Below are 19,475 nucleotides of genomic sequence, written 5' to 3'. Positions count from 1 at the left end.
CTTTAGCTCATAATCACACCACTTTGATCATAACCAATATCACATATCTCATAACATTAATCACATATCTCATAACTACTACCCATATAACTCGTAACCACATCTTATAACCAATCCCCCTTTGACTCATAACCAACATTACATATCTCATAATCAACACCCTTTTGCTCATAACCACATCACTTTGATCATAACCAATATCACATATCTTATAACTAATAATCACATATCTCATAACCAAACACTCTTTTGACTCGTAACTACACCACTTTGCTTATAACCAAAATCACATATCTCATAAACAACAATAATATATCTCATAACCATTACCCACTTGGCGTCGCAAAAAAATAGAGTATTTGCGATGATAGAAATTGCTGTCGCAAAAAAAAAAGAGTATTTGCGATGGTACCAGTTGCAGTCGAAAAAAAAAAGAAATTTTTTTTTCAATCGTAATACGTACCGTTGCAAAAAAAAAAAAGTTTAAAAAATATATATATATTGTGGCTTTGAGACGGCTTCATATATATATAGTCATAAAATGGTTTAAATAAATGCAACGGTATTTTCTGTTACCAAAAAATAAATAAAAAAAATAAAAACGACGTCGTCTTACTCTTTTGAACATTTCTTCTTTCACCCATTTTTTCATCTTTCTATCTCTCACTCATCACTCTTCTTTGTCTGTCTGTCTCTTTCTTTCTCTCTATGTCTCTGTCTCTCTTCTCTTTCTCTCTCTCACTCATCATTCATCACTCTTCTCTGTCTGTCTGTCTCTCTTCTCTTTCTCTCTCTCACTCATCATTCATTACTCTTCTCTGTCTATTTGTCTGTCTCTCTTTCTCTCTGTGTCTCTCGTCCATCTTTCTTCTCTTTATCTCTCTCATCTTTCTTCTCTCTCTCTCTCTTCTCTTTATCTCTCTCGCTCATCTCTCTCTGTCTCTCTCTCTCTCGTTTATCTCTTTTTGCTCTTTTTCTCTCTTTCTCTCTCTCTCTTTGTCTATATCTTTTCATCTATTTTTTTTATCTTCCTTCCTTTCTCTCTTCTCTTTCTCTCTTTCACTCATCACTCTTCTCTGTCTGTCTGTCTGTCTGTCTCTCTGTGTGTCTCTTACTCATCTATCTCTTCTCTCATCTCTTTTCTCTCTCTGTCTCTTTCGCTCATCACTCTTCTCTTTATCTCTCTCGCTCATCTCTCTTCTCTCTATCTTTCTCTCTGTCTCTCTCGTTCATCTCTCTTCTCTTTATGTCTCTCTCGCTCATCTCTCTTCTCTCTATCTCTCTCATTCATCTCTCTTCTCTCTATGTCTCTTTCTTGTCTCTCACTCTCTATCTCTTTTTCTTTCTCTCTCTCTCTCTCTCTCTTTGTCTCCCACTGTGTTTGCGTTGTTCAGTCTCTCACTCCTGTTTTCTCTGTTTGCGTTGTTCTCCCTCTCTCTCCCACTGTGTTTGCGTTCTTTCTCTCTCTCTTTCTCTCTCTCTCGCTCACCACTTTATCTCTCTCTCTCCTCTATCTGTCTTTCACTCATTTATCTCTCTCACCACCCATCTCCTCTACCACCTTCACCACTACTATAAACGCTATTCCACCACCACCACTACTTCCACTGTCGCCACTTCACCTCTATGACTACCATTAATACTGCCATCGCCACTTCACCTCGACGACTACCATTACTATTGCCATCGCCACCACTTCATTACCACCACTACCACTACTGCCACTACTACTACCATTACCTCTTCTTCACTCCTGTCACTCCATTTACACTACCACTACCACAACTTCACTACTAATCTCTTTCACCATCACCATCACCATCACCATCATTTCTTATCCACCATCTTCACCACTATTGCCGCTCCCTTTCCTCTACCACAAAAAATTAGTTCATGATTTTTAGTAACAAAAAAAAAAAAATAGGCCGCAGAAAAATATTTTTCATTGACTACAAAAAATTAATTTTTATTTTAGTGAAAATTATTTTTTATTAAAATATTACCCCTACTTCTACCAAATAAATAATAATAATATTTTTTAAAAAAAATTCATTAACTACAAAAAAAAATATTTTTTAACAAAAAATAAATTTTTTTGATGATAACAACCCCCGCCGCAAAAAAAAAATAAAAAAAAAATAAACGACGTTATTTTATTATTTAAATTTCATTTGTGACTAAAAAAAATATATATTTTTTTATTTTTTATTCCCGCCCCCTTTTTTTTTTCCATTCCCGCTCCTCCCTTTTTTTTTTCCATCCCCCCCACCCCCCAAAAAAAAAACAAAAAAATCTCCAATCTCAAACCCAAAAATCCCTAATCTCTTCTTACCTCTCTCTCTCTCTCTCTCTCTCTCTCTCGATCGATCGATCAACGTCGAGCGGCGGAGGAGCAGCGTCGGAGCAGCAGCAGCGTCGGCCTCCTCAACTTTACACCTACATTTTTAATTCCTAATAGGCAGTTACAACATGCCCATGCAACTTCTGTGAGGGGATTCTTGAATCCAGTGAGTATTCTAACAGTTGTAGTATTCAAAAATTCATTACTCATATGCTTAGTTACACTGTTTTCACTATAACAAAAGTAACCTATGGTGATGAAAAGTAGTGAAGAAAATAAATTTCGTCACTAAATAAGAACAATTTGTGACGAATTATAAAATTTTGTTACATATAATAAAAAAATAAAAATAATAGGTGATGAAATTTATTTGCGTCAATAAATACTTCTTTTTAGGTGAGAAAAAATTAAGTTTTGTCATTGAAGGCTTTTCCGCCAAATTTTTTTGGTGGCGCCAAAATTTTGAGACTTTTGGTGAGAAAAAAATTTGTCACTAATTATAAACTTATTAGTGAGGAATATATTTTCGTCACCAATAATTTTACATTTTGTTTTTAAAAAAAACTTGATTTTAAATATTTTAAGATTATTTGGTGAGAAATATATTTTCGTTACTAATAATTTTTAATATTTTCAGACCTTTTACTGAGGAAATTATTTTGTCACTAATTTTGGATGGAAAATTTTGACAAATTGGGCAGTAATGAAAAAAAAAATACTCTACTAATTTTTTTTTTTTTTATGTGTTTATCGGTTTCCTCTCATCTCTCTCTCTCACTACAACAAATTATAATTTTAACGATTAAAAAAATTCATAAAACACACATTTATTTTTTAGCAGGAATACTTTCACATTACCCGTCCAATTTATGAATTATGATTTATTTTTAATTTTTTTTCATATTTTTCCATGTCTTTACATAAACCTAAAATTAAAGCACTAAAAAAATTCTGATTTACCCGTCCAATTTATGAATTATGAATTATGAATTTTTTTTATTTTTTTTTTTTTGATATTTTTCCATGTCTTTACATAAACCCAAAATTAAAGCACTAAAAAAATTCTGATTTGGGTTAGCGCCTAAATTGTTTTCAACTCCTTGGTTAGAACTTTTGTGCCCTAATAATCTATCCATACAGAGAACAACGTGAGCTCATCCTCCACACTGTGAGTTCATCCTGCACCGACATCAAGCTACAGCACCACCGTGAGTTCTAGGTCAGTTTGTTGTCTCTGTTTCTCTTTCTCTACCCCCCTCTCTCTCTTCTGGTCTCTGGGTTTCTCATTCTCTACCCTCACTCTGTTTTCGGACGTGTTTCTGTAAATGGAGTTCATTGTTAAGATGAGATTAAAGTCATTCCATTCGTTAGTTCTAACATCTCCAAAACTTCTCTACTTTAAAGGGTTCCATGAACAACTTGAATGATTTTAATTTGGGAAAAAAAATATAGAAAACAGAATGATTAACATGTTATGTATTTTGATTATGATATTCATATTCTACCCAATATAATCATTGAAGTGAATGAATTGTTGGTGATTCTACACACACACAGAGTAAAGTCTCATGCTTCTGATTTTGGGTCTGCTAGGTGTTTGATAAAATGCCACAATGGCTAGTTTTCTCTTTATTGTTTTGTTCACGTTTTTTTTTTTAAAGGAGCAGTAGGATTGGATAATTATAAAATCATATTAATCTTCCCCCCCCCCCCCTTTCTCCAATCACAAAGTTATTGTAAGGATAATGACTAATAAATGACAATGATGCCCTTGTTTTGCATTTCACATCCTTGGTTCTTGTAATGAATGATAAATGATAATGATGTCCCTGCTAGACATGGTCTAAATTCATGCCAGAATTGCTCATTTGCTAAGTAATAGAAATTCCCTTTCCTTTGTTAGATGTCCTGTATTTTAATGCATTATCTTGTGTTGATTCCATCTATATATATATATATATACACTTGAAATTTGGCTTGTGTGAAATCTGATGTGTTGGTAATTGAATTTTGTAACCATGTAACTGATATGAGACTAATTTTTTATTTGCTTATTGAAATCTGTTTATTTTTCTAACAATTACTCTTGTGGTGGCTTGATTTTCCTATGATAAACAAAATTAAAGTGGTTTGGATGTATTACCTTTAGCAATTTTCTGGGAATTGTATAAACTGAGAAATGAATGGATATTTTGATGTTACTGTATAAACCCATTCAACATACCCTATTTGCTTATTGGACTTTTGTTCTGCAACCCAACTTTGAAGAATCATGATTTGAGGCACCATACTAGGAACATAGATTACTATTAATTCAAATAATTTGTTAAACAAAAGAAGTGTTTGTGCTATAATCAGTTGAGAGATTACTAAAATAGGTCCATGAGATATATACCTTTTAGTTTAGGGCTACTTTTCCTTTCTTTTCTTTCTTCCCCCCTCACCTTGCATTTTGAGTTGTCTGTGACTCTTTTCTGTTGGATTGATTGTTTAAATTCTACCTTCTCAACCTTGATTTGACTAAGAACCAAACCCATTTAAGATAGTTCATCTAAATGGTTAGGCCTCCATAATCCAGGCCATAAATTTGTTGGACCTTCGGTGTAGTGTTCATAATCTCGACCTTCTTTAAATTTTTAGCATGTTCTCTTTTGGGATTGGTTAGAATTATCTATTTGTTTTGGTTTTTGAGGGAATTGTAGAGAACTATACAAGAATTGAAGTAATAAATATGTTGGGCAATTTGTGAGCTCACCTATGTCATTAATCTAGCACTGCCATGTGTGATTATCTTCTTTTTGAGATGTAAAAAATGTTCAATACATATTTTCTTTCCATTGAATGGCAAGTAATGTAGGGTATCTTTTTCAATAGTAATATCAGTTTAGGTTAATTTCTAACAAAATTTCAGATAAACAAAAGTCTTTTCTAGGATGGTGAATTCTATAGGACAGCTTTTGTCAGGCATTTGATAGGAACAAGCAAAGATAGAAAAGGGGGATTGATGACTCTGATTTGGTCTTTAAAATGGAATCCAATGCCTTTCATGAAAAGGCAACCTCATTTTAGGGTCTAGATCGCTTATGTCTCTTACAAGAATGAGAGACTATCAGATAAATAAGAAATAGATAAAGTAATTGCAAATTTCAAACTTTAATTTTCATTTGCACCGAATACATATCTATACTCTATTAGTATGTAATTATTTTTTCGATTTTCATTTATCTGATATTTGTCCTACAAGAACTGTTATATGCCATTGATGTGTGCAGGCAAAATATAATGCCATGTTAGGTTGATTGGTATAGGGTATGTTGAATGATTGTGCACAACATCATGACTATTGTGCCTATACTCATTAATGTTGGAAAGTATGCATTTTCGACTATGTTAAGATATCAATGCTAACAATCAATATGGGTGGTTGGCCATTTTGGTGTAGCACCATGAAGCTTCTTAGGAGGTCTTGGAAAATGGTTTTGAGATCATTGTCATATCTCAATATATGACTGGACTCTTTTTTCTCTTTTCTTTTCTGTTTTTTTCCTTTTTTTTTTTTTTTTTTTGGTTGATGTATTACCTTTAGCAATCTCATTCTTTTTGGTTTTCTCCTTAATTTTCTCTTCAATGCAATGTTCCAATCACAAGCATCCTTTTAGGATGTGACACAAAAAAGGTGAAACTCACCATTTAAAAATAACATTTTGATTTAGTTTTCTTTTCCTTCTAAATCTTCAAATTTCAGAATTTATCACCAACTTGGTTTGGGACATGAAATCAAAGCCAGAAAATCAGAGAAGTTGGGGGACTTGGTGGCTTACATCCACCATTTGGGGACATTGATTGTTAGCATCTATACAAAAGTCCTAGTCTAGTTTTCATATCTCTTTTCTGCACCAACCAGAGCATTTTTTATGCAAAGTTGATCTTACAACCCATGCATTTTTTTAGATTATTGAACATGCAAGTTGAATTGGTCTGATAGGCACTCCAATTTACTTAATTGTTGATTTGTGATGGGGTTTAATGTGTTATCTGTGTGTTGGTGTGTAGGTTGATTATGTAATCATCATTGGCTCCTATTTCTTATTATCTACCAGTAATATAGTTGGAATTTGCATTTTTTTTTTCTTTTTTCATTTCAGTTTTTTAATTTTCATGGCTCCGAGTGCTGAGAAGTGCAAATAGGATTACTGGATTTATGTGGAACATCTGTATCTGGGTATCTACCGTAAGAGTCTCACGTCAGTTTTGTCTTAAGGGTGCAATTCTGGGTTCAATGGTTTTGTTTTGTTTTTATTTGATTTTCTCTGCCTAGGTTGGTTTTGTATTTCAGAGCTCATGCTTTTGCAAATGGATTTCCCTTGTGAAGTTTTGTCATTCTTTTAACAATTTTTTCTTCATGAATTGTTTGTGTTAGTGAAATAGATTTTCTTCTAAACTAAGAAATGAAAAATAGAGAAAAGACCTAAAAATTAGGATACGGGTACAACCAACATACATTCGTAAAATATATATATATATAATTTTTAGTATTGTATTATATATAAACTCAAACCATTTTTGAGCCAATGGCCAACCACTTTATGCTTTTTTAGTAGGTTCTACACAAATTTCATTTCAATATCAAATCTACATTGTTTTTATTGTCCTTGTACATTTTGTTTTTATTCTTTATATGTCATATGCAATAGTGTTGTACACAAGTTTACTTGCTTGTTTAACTCCAATTTTAGTGTGAAACAAATAATAAATAAATAAAAATATAAAATTTCTGAAACCTCAATAGCATCAGAAATTTCGAGAATTGCTGATAATTCCCCACCTACAACTTTGAGTGTAAAGTCCATGTTTTTCTGTGGCAGAATCATAGGGGGAATTGTAGTATCAAAAATCAAGTGCATAGTAATTTTTCAAAATTTTATATAATTCTTTTTATGATGACATGATAAACATATGAATATTTGCACAAATTTGCATGATTTATCATGAAGATGACTTCCAAAATGTTGGAAACTAGACTAACATTCCAATAAACCTAGATGAAAATATATACGAAAAAATATTAAAGTGACATCTTATGGTAAAATTCCAATAACCGAACATTCTTTACTTTATATCATGTTATCCAATTTTTTAGTCACCTATTATTCTTCAAAGAGAGTGAAAGAGAACACATTGATTATCTATAAAATAAGTATTAGAAGTACTATACACACAAAAAATAAATAAATAATATAAATAAATAAATAAATAAAATGTGAAAATAAAATAAATTTGAGAGTAGTTTTTAATAGTTTTGCTACTAGGAAAAGTTTTATTGATATGAGAAATAAGTTGAAGATCACCTGTATAGGTAATCCAATGCCGACTCTAGTTTTAACATCAAGTATGATACTTTTCCTATATGGTGAACTGCCAGTCTCCTTGTTGTATTGGTTTACTGTATGGTGAACTGTTCTGGGTTCTGATTTCACGTAGGCTCTGTTGTTTTGAACTGCCATTCTGGTGTTGCTGCTATTTGAGGTGTTTTGTTTGCCTCAGTTTTGGTGTGGCCTCAACTGTTGGCCTTGTCTGGTTCTGCTAATTCGGCTTCTGCTTATTCTGGTTTCCTTATCTATACCTCCTCCATCCCTTCGTCTCTAGCGGTTGCATTAGCAGGTGTGTTTTTTAATTTATTTGCTTTTAATTAATAGCAGGGCTCTGGTGGGTGTGCTATTTTATTTATTTGTGCTGTCTTTTTTTATAAATTTGTTTATTTTAATTGATAGCAGGGCACTGGCGGGTGTGCTATTTTATTTATTTGTGCTATCTTTTTCTATTTATTTGTTTCTTTTAATTGATAGCAGGGCACTGGCGGGTGTGCTATTTTATTTATTTGTGCTGTCTTTTTTTATTTATTTGTTTCTTTTAATTGATAGCAGGGCACTGGCGGGTGTGCTACGTTATTTATTTGTGCTGTCTTTTTTTATTTATTTGTTTATTTTAATTGATAGCAGGGCACTGGCGGGTGTGCTATTTTATTTATTTGTGCTGTCTTTTTTATTTATTTGTTTATTTTAATTGATAGCAGGGCATTGGTGGATGTGCTATTGAATTTATTTGTGCTGTCTTTTTTATTTATTTGTTTATTTTAATTGATAGCAGGGCGCTGGCAGGTGTGCTTTTATTTTGTTTGTTTATTTTAATTGATAGTAGGATATTTGCGGGTGTACTGTCTTTTTTTTAGAGGGAGATGATGTCACAAGAGAAAGATTGAATTCATTTTTGATTGAACTCAAATTTGTTGAATGACATGTAAATGTCTGGAAATTCTGAACTGATACTTTTGCTTCCCACCCACGACAAAAATAAACATAATTTTGAGGGACTAGAGAAATGTACATGTTTGAAAAGAAAGAACTCTAGGGCAAATACATCACAAGAGAGTCTGGTTCAAGTAAATTCATTAATTTTGCCAATAGTTGATGGCTTACATTTGTGATTTAGGATTTTTTTTGTGAGGTTAATCAATCCATATTTATTTATTATAATTTCAGTTGGTGCATATGCAGGTGGGCTTTCACCTTCATGCCTGCACGTTTGCAGCAGCATGAAGTCAAGAGAGGGAGATGTTAATAAGAGAACTTGGTTAGTTAGCAAATCTCCATGCTTGAATTGGGGTATGTTTAGTGTGTTTAGAAGATGATGGGGATGCCATCACTATGTTTAATAATCTTTTCCCCCCTGAATGTTTCTTCTAGAGCACATCATGTATCCCAAAGTTCACATTGCACTAAGAATGTCAGGTCATCTTCGACTGGGCATTGTTCGGATATATTCAAAGAAAGTCAACTATCTGTACCAAGACTACAATTTTTTTCTAATAACCACGAGAAAAGCATTTGCTTCTGTAGAAGTTAATCTGCCAGAAGATGCAACTCATACACCTTTTGACTCTGTCACTTTGCCAAAACGTTCAAACTTGATGCCTTGAATTTGGATGATGACTTCTCTTATGACGGGTAATTTTCTGGCTACGTATTGCACTTCCGCCTTTCTTTGAATCTATAGATAACACTCGATTTTTAATTCTCAGGGCTCGAGATAATCATCTCCGGAGTGAGGTGGAGATAACACTTACATGTGGTAGTATTTCACGTGCTTCCTTGAATTCATATTTTGTAAATTATTGCACTCTAGTTTATGATTTTTTTAGTTCAATAACACTTACTGGTGGTAGCATTACATGTGCTTCTATGTATTCATATTTTGATTTGATAGTTCAAATGGTAACTGATTAAACTGGAATTATCATATTGTAGATCAAATTTTGATTTGAAGAGACTTGTACATTACCGTTACTTTCTATTGCACTTGAATTATTTGGTTAGTAGTTAATAACCTCTACACTTCGTGATAAAAAGGTGTTGAATCCTTGGTAGGCGAAACAAAAAGAGGATAGTCAGTTAAATTTTCATTGTGATGAAATAAAAGTTACCAACTATTGTTGATTGCTATCTCTGTTAAAAGGTTTCCATTGATTGTTCATCAATGATAACCTTGGTTTCCTTCTATTTGCTCAAAAATGCTCTTCATTTACTGGTTTATTAATTTGATATTTGAAATGGTTTTTATACAATCTCTAATGAATGAATTTTTTTAGTTGGGTAGCATGTAAGATTTGATTTAAATGTTGTGATTAAAAGGTATTCAGCACTGTTTGTAAGTTAAATTATAACTTTGGTTTGGTTTCCTTGTATTTGCTCATAAATACTATTCATTTACTGATTTATTAATCTGATATTTGAAATGGTTTTGTACAATCTCTAATGAAAGAATTATTTTTGTTGGTTGGCATGTAAATATTTGATTTAAATGTAGTGATTAACACTGGTTGAAATTTATGGTTCAGGGAGCAATAATGGGACCGCTGATAACTACTGTTGTCATTGCTCTCAAGGATTTGTATGCTGAATTTGTTTTGGATGAACTGAAGAAGAGTGAGACGTAGAGTGCTGCTGGGCATGCTTTTAGTGCTTGCTTCCTGAGAAATGTTCATCGCTGCCTCAAAAACGCGTGTACATTATTGGTTGAGCTAATTAGAACCCAAAAAAGAAATATCAGAATTGTTTGTTTTAGAGTGGATGTGTTTTTACCAATCTGTTGACAGTGCATTTATCAAGTTTTGTTGGCTGCATTTTCTCTTTAGGACAGTCTTTTTGTTTTTGTTTTTGTTTTTTTTCTTCTATTTATGGTGTGAGCATGGTGTAAAAAGTAATCGATCAATCATGTACTCCCTTGGTTGTTGGTTGTGTGCTCTTAAAAGAATTTTGTACAATTTCGATATATTTAATATATTTGTTGATGTAGAAAGCTTATTTGATCCCTTTTTTTTTTTTTTGGTAATTTGGATAAAAAAAAAGGTTGGTATGTTTTTTGGGTTTACTTTTTTAAAATTATATCGAAATGTTTACTTTTTTTAAAATTATATAAAAAAAATATTTACTTTTTAAATCTATCTTGACTATACAATTTAAAAAAAAATACTAAAAGCAAAAATAAGTCCATTTTTTAAACTCTCTTTTGACAACAATTGACTTGTGAATCTTTTAAAAATGTTAAATAACTAAAGATAAGGATAAGTCTAACTGAAAAAGCAACTACTATTTTTTAATCTCAACCAACATGATCCTACAAAAAAATCTATTAAAAAAGAAATGAAAAAGAAAGCAAGAGGTAAAACCAACTTTTTAACCAACGATGTTCCAAAAGGTGAAACTCAATAGAGAGAATAAAGCAATTATTTTCCAATTTCACACAACGAAACAACATTTAGCTATGGAATCTCATCACACAACAACTATTCACCAACAAAATGGTTGCTTTGCACCAAGGTAGAACATAGACATCAATCAATCAATTCTCGACAATTTTATGGAATGTTAACATATTACAATGGAATCTCAATTTCTTAAATCGTTTTCTTCACCTAATTCATACTTGCACAATCAAACTCATTCTTAATAGTGAGCGCTACTAGATCTGATTCAATTCAACTGAACATGAAACTTAAAAGATGGCAAGTTCCTTCTTTATCTGTTCAAGTTCAAGCAAAAGAGCTTCTGTGTCACCCTCATCATCTTCATCATCGTCATCGTCACTAAACACAAAATAATGACACTTTCGTAATAACAAAATTCAAATAGTACATTTACACGTTAGTAATAACAAGATCAAGTGTTAGAAAAAACATTCAACTATATTCACATGCACATTTGCATATTGTCTTCAAGATTATACTTTAAAAACATTTCATCCTTTATAGTAACTGATTTGAAAAAAATGGAGCAGGTTTATCAAGTATAAATCGACAATCACACCACAAGTTGACAAATCAGGCCATTGGTATAAGCTTTTTGTTAACATATGAATTAATTCAGGTAAGTTTGCAATGAGTGACAACCTTCCATCACTGCTCTTAAGTTCCACATCAGCATCAACGGCATCTACACTGCGTGGAATGAGGCGATCTTCAGCATCTCTCCTTGCCCCTGTAAAATAAGTAGGAAATCAGTTGAATAATTACGTATGCATAGCTAGTGTTTTTGGTACACAAAGCATGGAAGGTAGTACTCACCTTCCAATAGAAGGTGGCCTCCTTTTCTACGATCTCTATCATCTGCACCCATAAATAATTTGATACAAAACAATTAGAAAATACTGTCCAACAACAAAACAACAACAATAGTAAAGGAAGAAACATATAGCAAAAAAGGTTGTCAAAAGCTTCTCTACCACTATAGGACTTATCCTTCAACAAGAAATGCCACCGTTCCTGCTCCTCCAACTCATCACGGAGATTCCTCTTCTGCAATTCCTCTTTAGTGTCTTGCCCATCCTTTCTGCAACAAATATTCCAATCAGTGAACAGTTTCTGTAGATAGGCGTTAGAAAGAAAAATAGCTGCATGCATATGCAGATGACATAGAAGTATTACCATGGCCGCATAAATAAAGAATTAAAAAAAGAAAAAATAAACAAGAACGGATAGGCCTGGTTTGAAGTACTACCAGAACCCAAACAAAAAAAATCACGACGCCTGGTATTTGAAATAGAGGGGCTCCCCATACCCCACATCAGTTGTCCACCACAATATTTTTGAAACTCTTGCAAATTCAATTTTAGAACACCCCCAGCTCCAGTTGTGTGTTCGTCTTTTGTGCTGGGAAACTAAACATGTGGCCCTTATATTCAAATATGTTTATCACTTCACTAAAAAATGTTTGCCAAATAATTATTTTCACAATCCCCCTGTTGGCAGAGAAAGGGACAAGGGACGGAAATTGTAAAGAACCAGAAAGAAATTAAAGCCAAATTTCTTAGTTAAGTCCCATCCCTAAGTATCATGATTGGGTTGACAAGGCCAGACCATCACCGTCTTTATCAGCACATGGTTATTAAGCTTTCTTATTGTAGAAACTATCCTCAAATTTCAACTTCTCCTAAACAGAGATGTCATTGATTTGAACCTTTTGAGGGCATTCCCTCACTACAAGTGAAAATTTCAACTTCTAAGCAGAGGTGTCATTGATCTGAGTCTTTTGAGTGCATTTCCTCACAATGAGTGAAATTGCTTCAGTGCACCTACTGTTTATGACGTTTCAAATTGAAAGACTCAGATTTCATTTTATACATTATATACTAAAACTTAGCCATTTTATCAAGTATAAATTGTAATTCTTGTTTCCAAATATTTGAAATATGAAGTTCTTGGTAGGGGTTGTCAAAATCCTTAAAATCATAAAGGCTTAACTTGCGTGACAATAGGGGACTCAAATCTCAAATTGCATCTTAACGATCACAATTGGAGATCATTACCTCAGACCATATAATTGCTTTTACTAGATAGTATCCACCTTAATGGTTTTCCAGAATATTCATATTATGCAATCAAACCCTAAAGAGAATTATAAACCTTAAAATGTGGAAATTGCAGAAGTTCCAACCTGGGCTTTAGGGTTGTGTGAGAGGCAATGTCCCTTGAAGAGTATTTTTGGGAGGGGCTGAAAATTCGAGTACCACCTTGTTCATTACCACCTTTTGCAGGTGCCCATGTAGGTCGAGCTACAGTTGTCATGTTTTGTAACAATCCTCACGAGTCCGGATATCTGTAAAAGTCAAAGCAGCTATTTAAAATCCGATTAAAGAATACCTCTACAAGCAACAAGAAAGGCAAAACGTAAGACACCAAAGCAGTATCAAGAGCAACAGTAAAGCACACAACCTCATTCGATGACTCTATGCAATCTAATATTTCTATCAGGCATAAGATCTATTACAAGGTGCTAAATCTATCACACCCAACAAGTTCCTGCCCCTCTCTCCTTTTCAATGAAAGAATAAATCTATATCTATATCTATTCTACTATAAAATGTCTTTAGAAGGGTAAAACATTTTTAGGACAGGATCATCGCTACTATGGTAAATAATGGTCATAGCATTTTGCAACTCACAACTTTAAAAACCTTTTCTAGACATTTAAAAATCTAAGCATTTTTTTATTATAAAAAAATTATTGATATGGTCAAAACCTGCAATCCCACACAGTTAACATTATAAATTTTTGCACAGAAATATTCAAAACATGTGATATGGCCACCAAGTACAATCCTACTATGTTACCTTTATGTAGAGAACTCATATAGCGACCCCGGTCTTTTCCTATTTGATTATTGTATCCGGACTTAGGTTCCGTAGATTCTGTCATTGTATAATTGGTGTTGTTGTCCTTTATTTTCTCTTTTGGAATTATAGGATGTGTTGGGCAGGTTTGTTTCAGGTTGGTTGGGTTTAGAAACCAAGTGTTGCTGTCCAGGTTTTTGGTGTTTCGCTCGAGCAAGGCGTTGGTCGCTCGAGCGAGATGTCGTTTTGGTTCTTCGCTCGAGCTGGGGTTTGGGTCGCTCGAGCGAGAGTTGGCGTCCTGTATGGACCTGTAGCTTTGCATTCTTGGCTCGAGCGAGCTTTTCTTCGCTCGAGCGAGTTAGTTCATCTTTCGCTCGAGCTATAGTTTCTTCGCTCGAGCGTGTGTCTGTTTACAGACCTGAGGGTTTGAGTTCTTCGCTCGATCGAGCTTTCTTTCGCTCGAGCGAGCTTTTGGGTTGTTGGCTCGAGCAAGGCTTCCTTGGCTCGAGCGTAGTTTCTCTGTGTCTGGTCGCTCGAGCGACCAAGTCTTCGCTCGAGCGAGCCTGTCCAGTATATATTTACTGCAGCGGGTTTTGATCAGTCCTTTTCATCTTCTTTTTGATTCCAAACCCTAGGTCCGACTTCTCTCTCTCCCTACTCACCTTCTCTCTTAGATTTGATCCATTTATGGAGTGTTTCTACCCTAGATCCTTCATTAAAAAGATAGAGTGAGGCAAGGGCTTCCATTTAATCTGAGCATTTGGCGATTTGGAGCACTTTGGTATTTGGGCACTCATCTCTTTCTGCACCATTTGAGTTGTTTTCTTTGAGGTAGGGATTTCCTACTCCATTTTATAGGTTTTGTTCTAAGTTTTGGTATTTTAACATGTTGGGGATACTTTGGTAAATTTTGGGAAAAACCCTAGTTGTATTATTGAATTAATTTGTATAAGTAATTCAAGGAATTGGGAAAAGAGGGTTAAATTCATGGAATTGGGGAATTCATTGATTAAATGGCGTAACTGGGTAATTGGTATCATTTGTCTATTGAATTGTTGATATAGTTATTTTCAGTTTAGAAATAACTGTTTTGGGCTATCGGTGGAGGATAGTCGTGATTGTTGTAGACATTGCATGTGGATTAGGAATAACTGAAACTAATCATATTGGTTAAGTCATTAATTTTGACTATGGAATTGATACAGAAAATACGTGTATTGATTGAGCATTGCATTTGCATACATTATTTTGTGTGTGGGAGGAGATAGGGGATGTACTCCACGATTTAGGGGAAGATAGGGGATGGACCTCTAAACCGGATTTTGTTTGGGAGGAGATAGGGGATGGACTCCATTAGCATCACTTTTATGTGTGCTTATTTATATAGAAGTGTTTTATTGATACAGCACTAAAATGTGTATCAATCTGGAAGTATGAAGTGTTTGATTTGAGCTTGAGTCTCATTTGTTTGTTGATATTGGAAGGATGTGAATATTATATATGTGATTCACTGTTGTAAGTTTGGCCAGGTTCTGAGCCATGTTGATAAAATTGGAAAGTAAAACGTATCTTAGACAATAGTGTCATGAGACTGTAAAATGAAGTAATTGATTATCTTGGTTAACCATCTGTTGAATGCTATTGCTTTATTCATTGCTTATATGTGGTTTAGTATATTTCTGCTGGGCTGTGGCTCACCCTTTATGGGAACATCATTTTCAGGTTCAGGTGATAAACTACCTCCAAGGACTTAGTTTGGGAGGGTTTGGCTTCTGGGTTGAAGAAGACTACTTTTAGTTAATTGTCTTTAATTATTAGTACATGTAAACATTCAAGCCTTGGGCTTTTTCTTGTATTGAGTTACCAAGTGTTGGCTTGGAAAGATGTAAGCCTGTAGGGCATTTTATTCGATGATACATGTAATACTTTATTTGGTAATACTCTGATGAATGAATTAATAAATTGTCTTCTTTAAATAATGCATGTCAATGATATATAATGGGTTAATTTTGAGGGCGTTACAACTTGGTATCAGAGCGTACCGGGTTTGAATACTTTGGGTACGTGGGAAGTGATTAGTATCACATTGGGTTCGTCTCGTTTGATAGAGACTTAGTGTAATGTTATATGCTTATGTGATAACATGTTTATGTGATTATGTGAGTTTGGAATGTAGTTTCTAGGATGTTGATTGGACCCTTGAGTTTCTAGTAGTCTTGTTGGAAAGGCACTTGATCACTGCTGCTTCCAACCGGAACTATAGTAACGCATTGGGACTATCATTATCCGGGAATGAAATTCGTAGGTGCTTATGTGATTATGTGCTTACGTGGAATGAATTATTGTTGTCCATTGCATTAGGACGCGAGTGTTTAGCTTCGGCACATTTATTAATGTGCTAATGTCTTTGTTTCCCTTTATTAGGATGTCAGGACGAGGACGAGGACGCGGTAGGCGTGGTAGGCCGGGTAGGCAGGAGGTGCCTATGCCAGAAGAGATTCCGGCAGTTCAAGAGGGAATTGGCCAGGCCAATGTGGCCGAGCCAGTAGGCCAGCAGGCTATGGGCGCTCTAGCCCGAGAGATAGCAGGGGCATTCAGGGAGTCAGTAGGCATTCTCAGAGCTGAGAATCAAGCTCAGGCTGTTATTGCGGATGCAGGACCTTCCTTTCTGAAGAGGGAGTTTTTCCGGTCTAATCCGGATGAATTTGTGGGTGATCCTAAAGAGCCGCTTAAGGCAGATGAATGGCTCGAACAGACAACGAAGACGTTTGAGATGCTTGGCATCGAAGACGAGGGGTTGAGAGTGACCTTGGCATCTTTCCAGTTGAAGGGGGATGCAGGTCAGTGGTGGAAGTTTACTAAGGGGCGTATAAGAGGTACATGGGAGGCTTTTGTGAATGCTTTCCAGGAGAAGTTTTTATCTCCGGCAGTCAGGGAGAAGCTGCGAGACCAGTTCTGTCAGCTTAAGCAGTCGAGTTCTTCTGTGGCCGAGTTTGAGGCTGCATTTACTAGTTTGTCCAGGTTTGCACCTGAGTTGGTGGCGTCTGAGGAACGCCGTTGTATTGAGTTTGAGAAGAAGTTGAGGCGTGGCCTCAAGCTGAGAGTTGGGGGAACTATGATTCGGGATTATGGGCGTATGGTTGATGCTGCAGCCCACATGGAAATCATGATGCAGGAGGAGGAGGAAGGGCAGAAGGGCTCCAAGAGGAGTCAGGATGGTCAGAATGATGGTAGGAGACAGAAGGGTTTTAATCCCCAGCAGTCTCAGGGTAGCTTTTCTAGATCGACTTTTCCTGTACCGAGTGCTAGTTCGGGGAAAGGCAGTCAGGGAGATATTACCTGTTTCAAGTGTGGCCAGCTGGGCCACAAGTCTCCAGTTTGTCCTCAGAGGGGAGGAGTTCAGAGAGCAGCATCTTCTTCGGCTCGATCTCAGAGCCAGAGTCAGGGTAGAGGTCAGCCACTCTCGTGTTATCAGTGTGGTCAGCCAGGGCACATGAAGAGGTATTGCCCACAGTTGGGTGGCACACCTGGTGCATCTGGTTTGAGGCCGATTCAGGGTCAGCAACCAGCTCAGTCGGGTCAGGCCTCGAAGGCTAATCAGGGGGCTTCATCGTCCCAGACAGTGCAGCAATCTTATGCTCCTAGGGGTGAGCAGGTTGATCAGAGGTCGTCTGGGCGCGTGTACGCTGTTACCGCACAGGATCTTGTACCGGCTCCATCAGTTGTGAGAGGTACCTTCTTGTTTTGCAACTCGGTTGCTAATGTTTTGATTGATACGAGTGCATCTCATTCCTTTGTGTCTGCTGCATTTGCATCTGTTTTGGAATTGGAGTTAGCACAGTTAGCATCTCTTATATGTGTAGTATCACCTCTTGGGGGTGAATTGATTTTGAAACAAGGTGTTAGGGGTTGTGATATAGAGGTTGATTATCATAGAATCCCATTTTCCTTTGTAGTTATGCCTATGAGGGGTTTCGATGTTATTTTGGGTATGGACTGGTTATCGTCATACCGGGCAGTTATTGATTGCTACCGCCAGAGGGTCACTTGTTGTACCGTGAGCGGAGAGTATTTTCATTTTCTGGGGGACCGGGTTGGTGATGTGTTGCCACCGGGGTATGTTCCGCGAGGAAGGAGTGTCTGTTGATACATCTAAGGTGGAGGCAGTGCAAGATTGGGCACAACCTAAGAGTGTATTTGAGATCCGCAGTTTTCTGGGATTAGCTGGGTATTACCGTCGGTTTGTGAAAGATTTCTCCAGGTTAGCATCACCGTTGACTAGACTGACTCGGAAGGGAGTCAAATTTGTATGGAGTGAGACTTGTGAAAAGTCGTTTCAGGAGTTGAAAGTTAGACTGACTACCGCTCCAGTATTGATTATTCCAGAGAGAGGGTTGGGTTATGCAGTCTATTGTGACGCCTCACGAGAGGGTCTGGGTTGTGTATTAATGCAAGAAGGGAAAATAGTTGCCTATGGTTCACGTCAGTTGAAGATTTATGAGCAGAATTACCCTACGCATGATCTAGAGTTAGCAGCTGTGATATTTGCCTTGAAGATTTGGAGGCATTATCTTTATGGTGAGAAATTCGAGGTATTCTCGGATCATAAGAGTCTGAAATATTTGTTTACACAAAAAGATTTGAACTTGAGGCAGAGGAGGTGGATGGAGTTCATAGAGGATTATGATTTTGAATTGCATTATCATCCGGGAAAGGCCAATGTGGTGGCCGATGCCCTTAGCAGGAAACCTATTGGTGACATAGCTAGTATAGCCATCCGAGAATGGGAGATGTTGGGTGCACTTGGGGAGTTTGATTTACTTCTGGGCGAATCCGTTGAGGCTGCGGCCTTGTTTTCTGTTGTTGCACAGCCTACACTTGTAACTCGAGTGTTAGAGGCTCAGAGAGGTGACCTTGAGGTAGAATCTCTCCGTGAGAAGATTTCCGGTGGGAAAGTTGAGAAGGGTTTGACGGTGCTTTCCGACCTGAGTGTGAGATACCGAGACCGTCCGTTAGTGTCGGAGTCTTGCCGAGAGGAGGTACTCCGAGAGTTTCATCATTCACGCCTTGCGGTGCATCCGGGAGGCACTAAGATGTACCGGGATTTGGGTCGTCAGTTCTGGTGGCGGGGTATGAAGAGAGATGTGGCAGCTTTCGTATCTAAGTGCCTTACTTGTCAGCAAGTGAAGGCTGAACATCAGAGGCCAGCGGGTTTGTTGCAACCCTTGCCTATTGCTGAGTGGAAGTGGTAACACGCCACTATGGACTTCGTTGTGGGTCTTCCGAGGACTCAGCGGGGTAGTGATGCTATTTGGGTGGTTGTAGACCGGTTGACTAAGTCGGCGCACTTCATTCCTATGCGCGTGAGAGATTCGGTAGATCATCTTGCCGACTTGTACATTCGGGACATAGTGAGGTTACACGGGGTTCCAGTGACGATTGTCTCGGATAGAGATCCTCGTTTTACTG

General features: G+C 36.4%; 1 protein-coding gene and 1 long non-coding RNA gene across 3 annotated transcripts; one reads left to right on the top strand and one right to left on the bottom strand.

Annotated features, from left to right (window-relative positions):
- The first annotated feature begins 8,612 nt into the window (after window positions 1-8,612).
- LOC114310531 (uncharacterized) lies at window positions 8,613-9,473 on the top strand. The gene is made up of 3 exons (XR_014341978.1): window positions 8,613-9,003; window positions 9,085-9,345; window positions 9,420-9,473. It is a non-coding gene; the product is annotated as an uncharacterized LOC114310531 (long non-coding RNA).
- Window positions 9,474-11,231: 1,758 nt separating this feature from the next.
- LOC145801084 (uncharacterized) lies at window positions 11,232-13,554 on the bottom strand. 2 transcript variants are annotated; one of them, XM_082891315.1, is made up of 5 exons: window positions 13,330-13,554; window positions 12,119-12,225; window positions 11,961-12,002; window positions 11,787-11,874; window positions 11,232-11,483 (listed from the first exon to the last, which is right to left on the bottom strand). In XM_082891315.1, the coding sequence occupies exons 1-5, from the start codon at window positions 13,458-13,460 to the stop codon at window positions 11,393-11,395; spliced, it is 459 nt and encodes a 152-aa protein (XP_082747441.1). In that variant the 5' UTR covers window positions 13,461-13,554; the 3' UTR covers window positions 11,232-11,392. The 2 variants fall into 2 exon arrangements, with proteins under 2 accessions (XP_082747441.1, XP_082747440.1); XM_082891314.1 differs by lacking the exon at window positions 11,232-11,483 and having other exon boundaries at window positions 11,562-11,874; window positions 13,330-13,553.
- Between the last annotated feature and the right edge of the window lie 5,921 nt (window positions 13,555-19,475).

The sequence above is a fragment of the Camellia sinensis genome, chromosome 10 (genome assembly GCF_055761805.1).
Source record: "Camellia sinensis isolate YWXY chromosome 10, ASM5576180v1, whole genome shotgun sequence".
Classification (NCBI taxonomy): Eukaryota; Viridiplantae; Streptophyta; class Magnoliopsida; order Ericales; family Theaceae; genus Camellia; species Camellia sinensis.
The sequence above is the reverse complement of the archived record's forward strand: the minus strand, read 5'-3'. Positions and strand labels throughout refer to the sequence as shown.

Coding starts and splice junctions, on each gene's coding strand:
- LOC145801084 (XM_082891314.1), bottom strand. CDS start 13,460: ATGACAACTGTAGCTCGACCTACATGGGCACCTGCAAAAGGTGGTAAT. Junction 12,226..13,329: donor CACACAACCCTAAAGCCCAG/GTTGGAACTTCT, acceptor TATTTGTTGCAG/AAAGGATGGGCAAGACACTA. Junction 11,875..11,960: donor AGGCCACCTTCTATTGGAAG/GTGAGTACTACC, acceptor CTTATTTTACAG/GGGCAAGGAGAGATGCTGAA.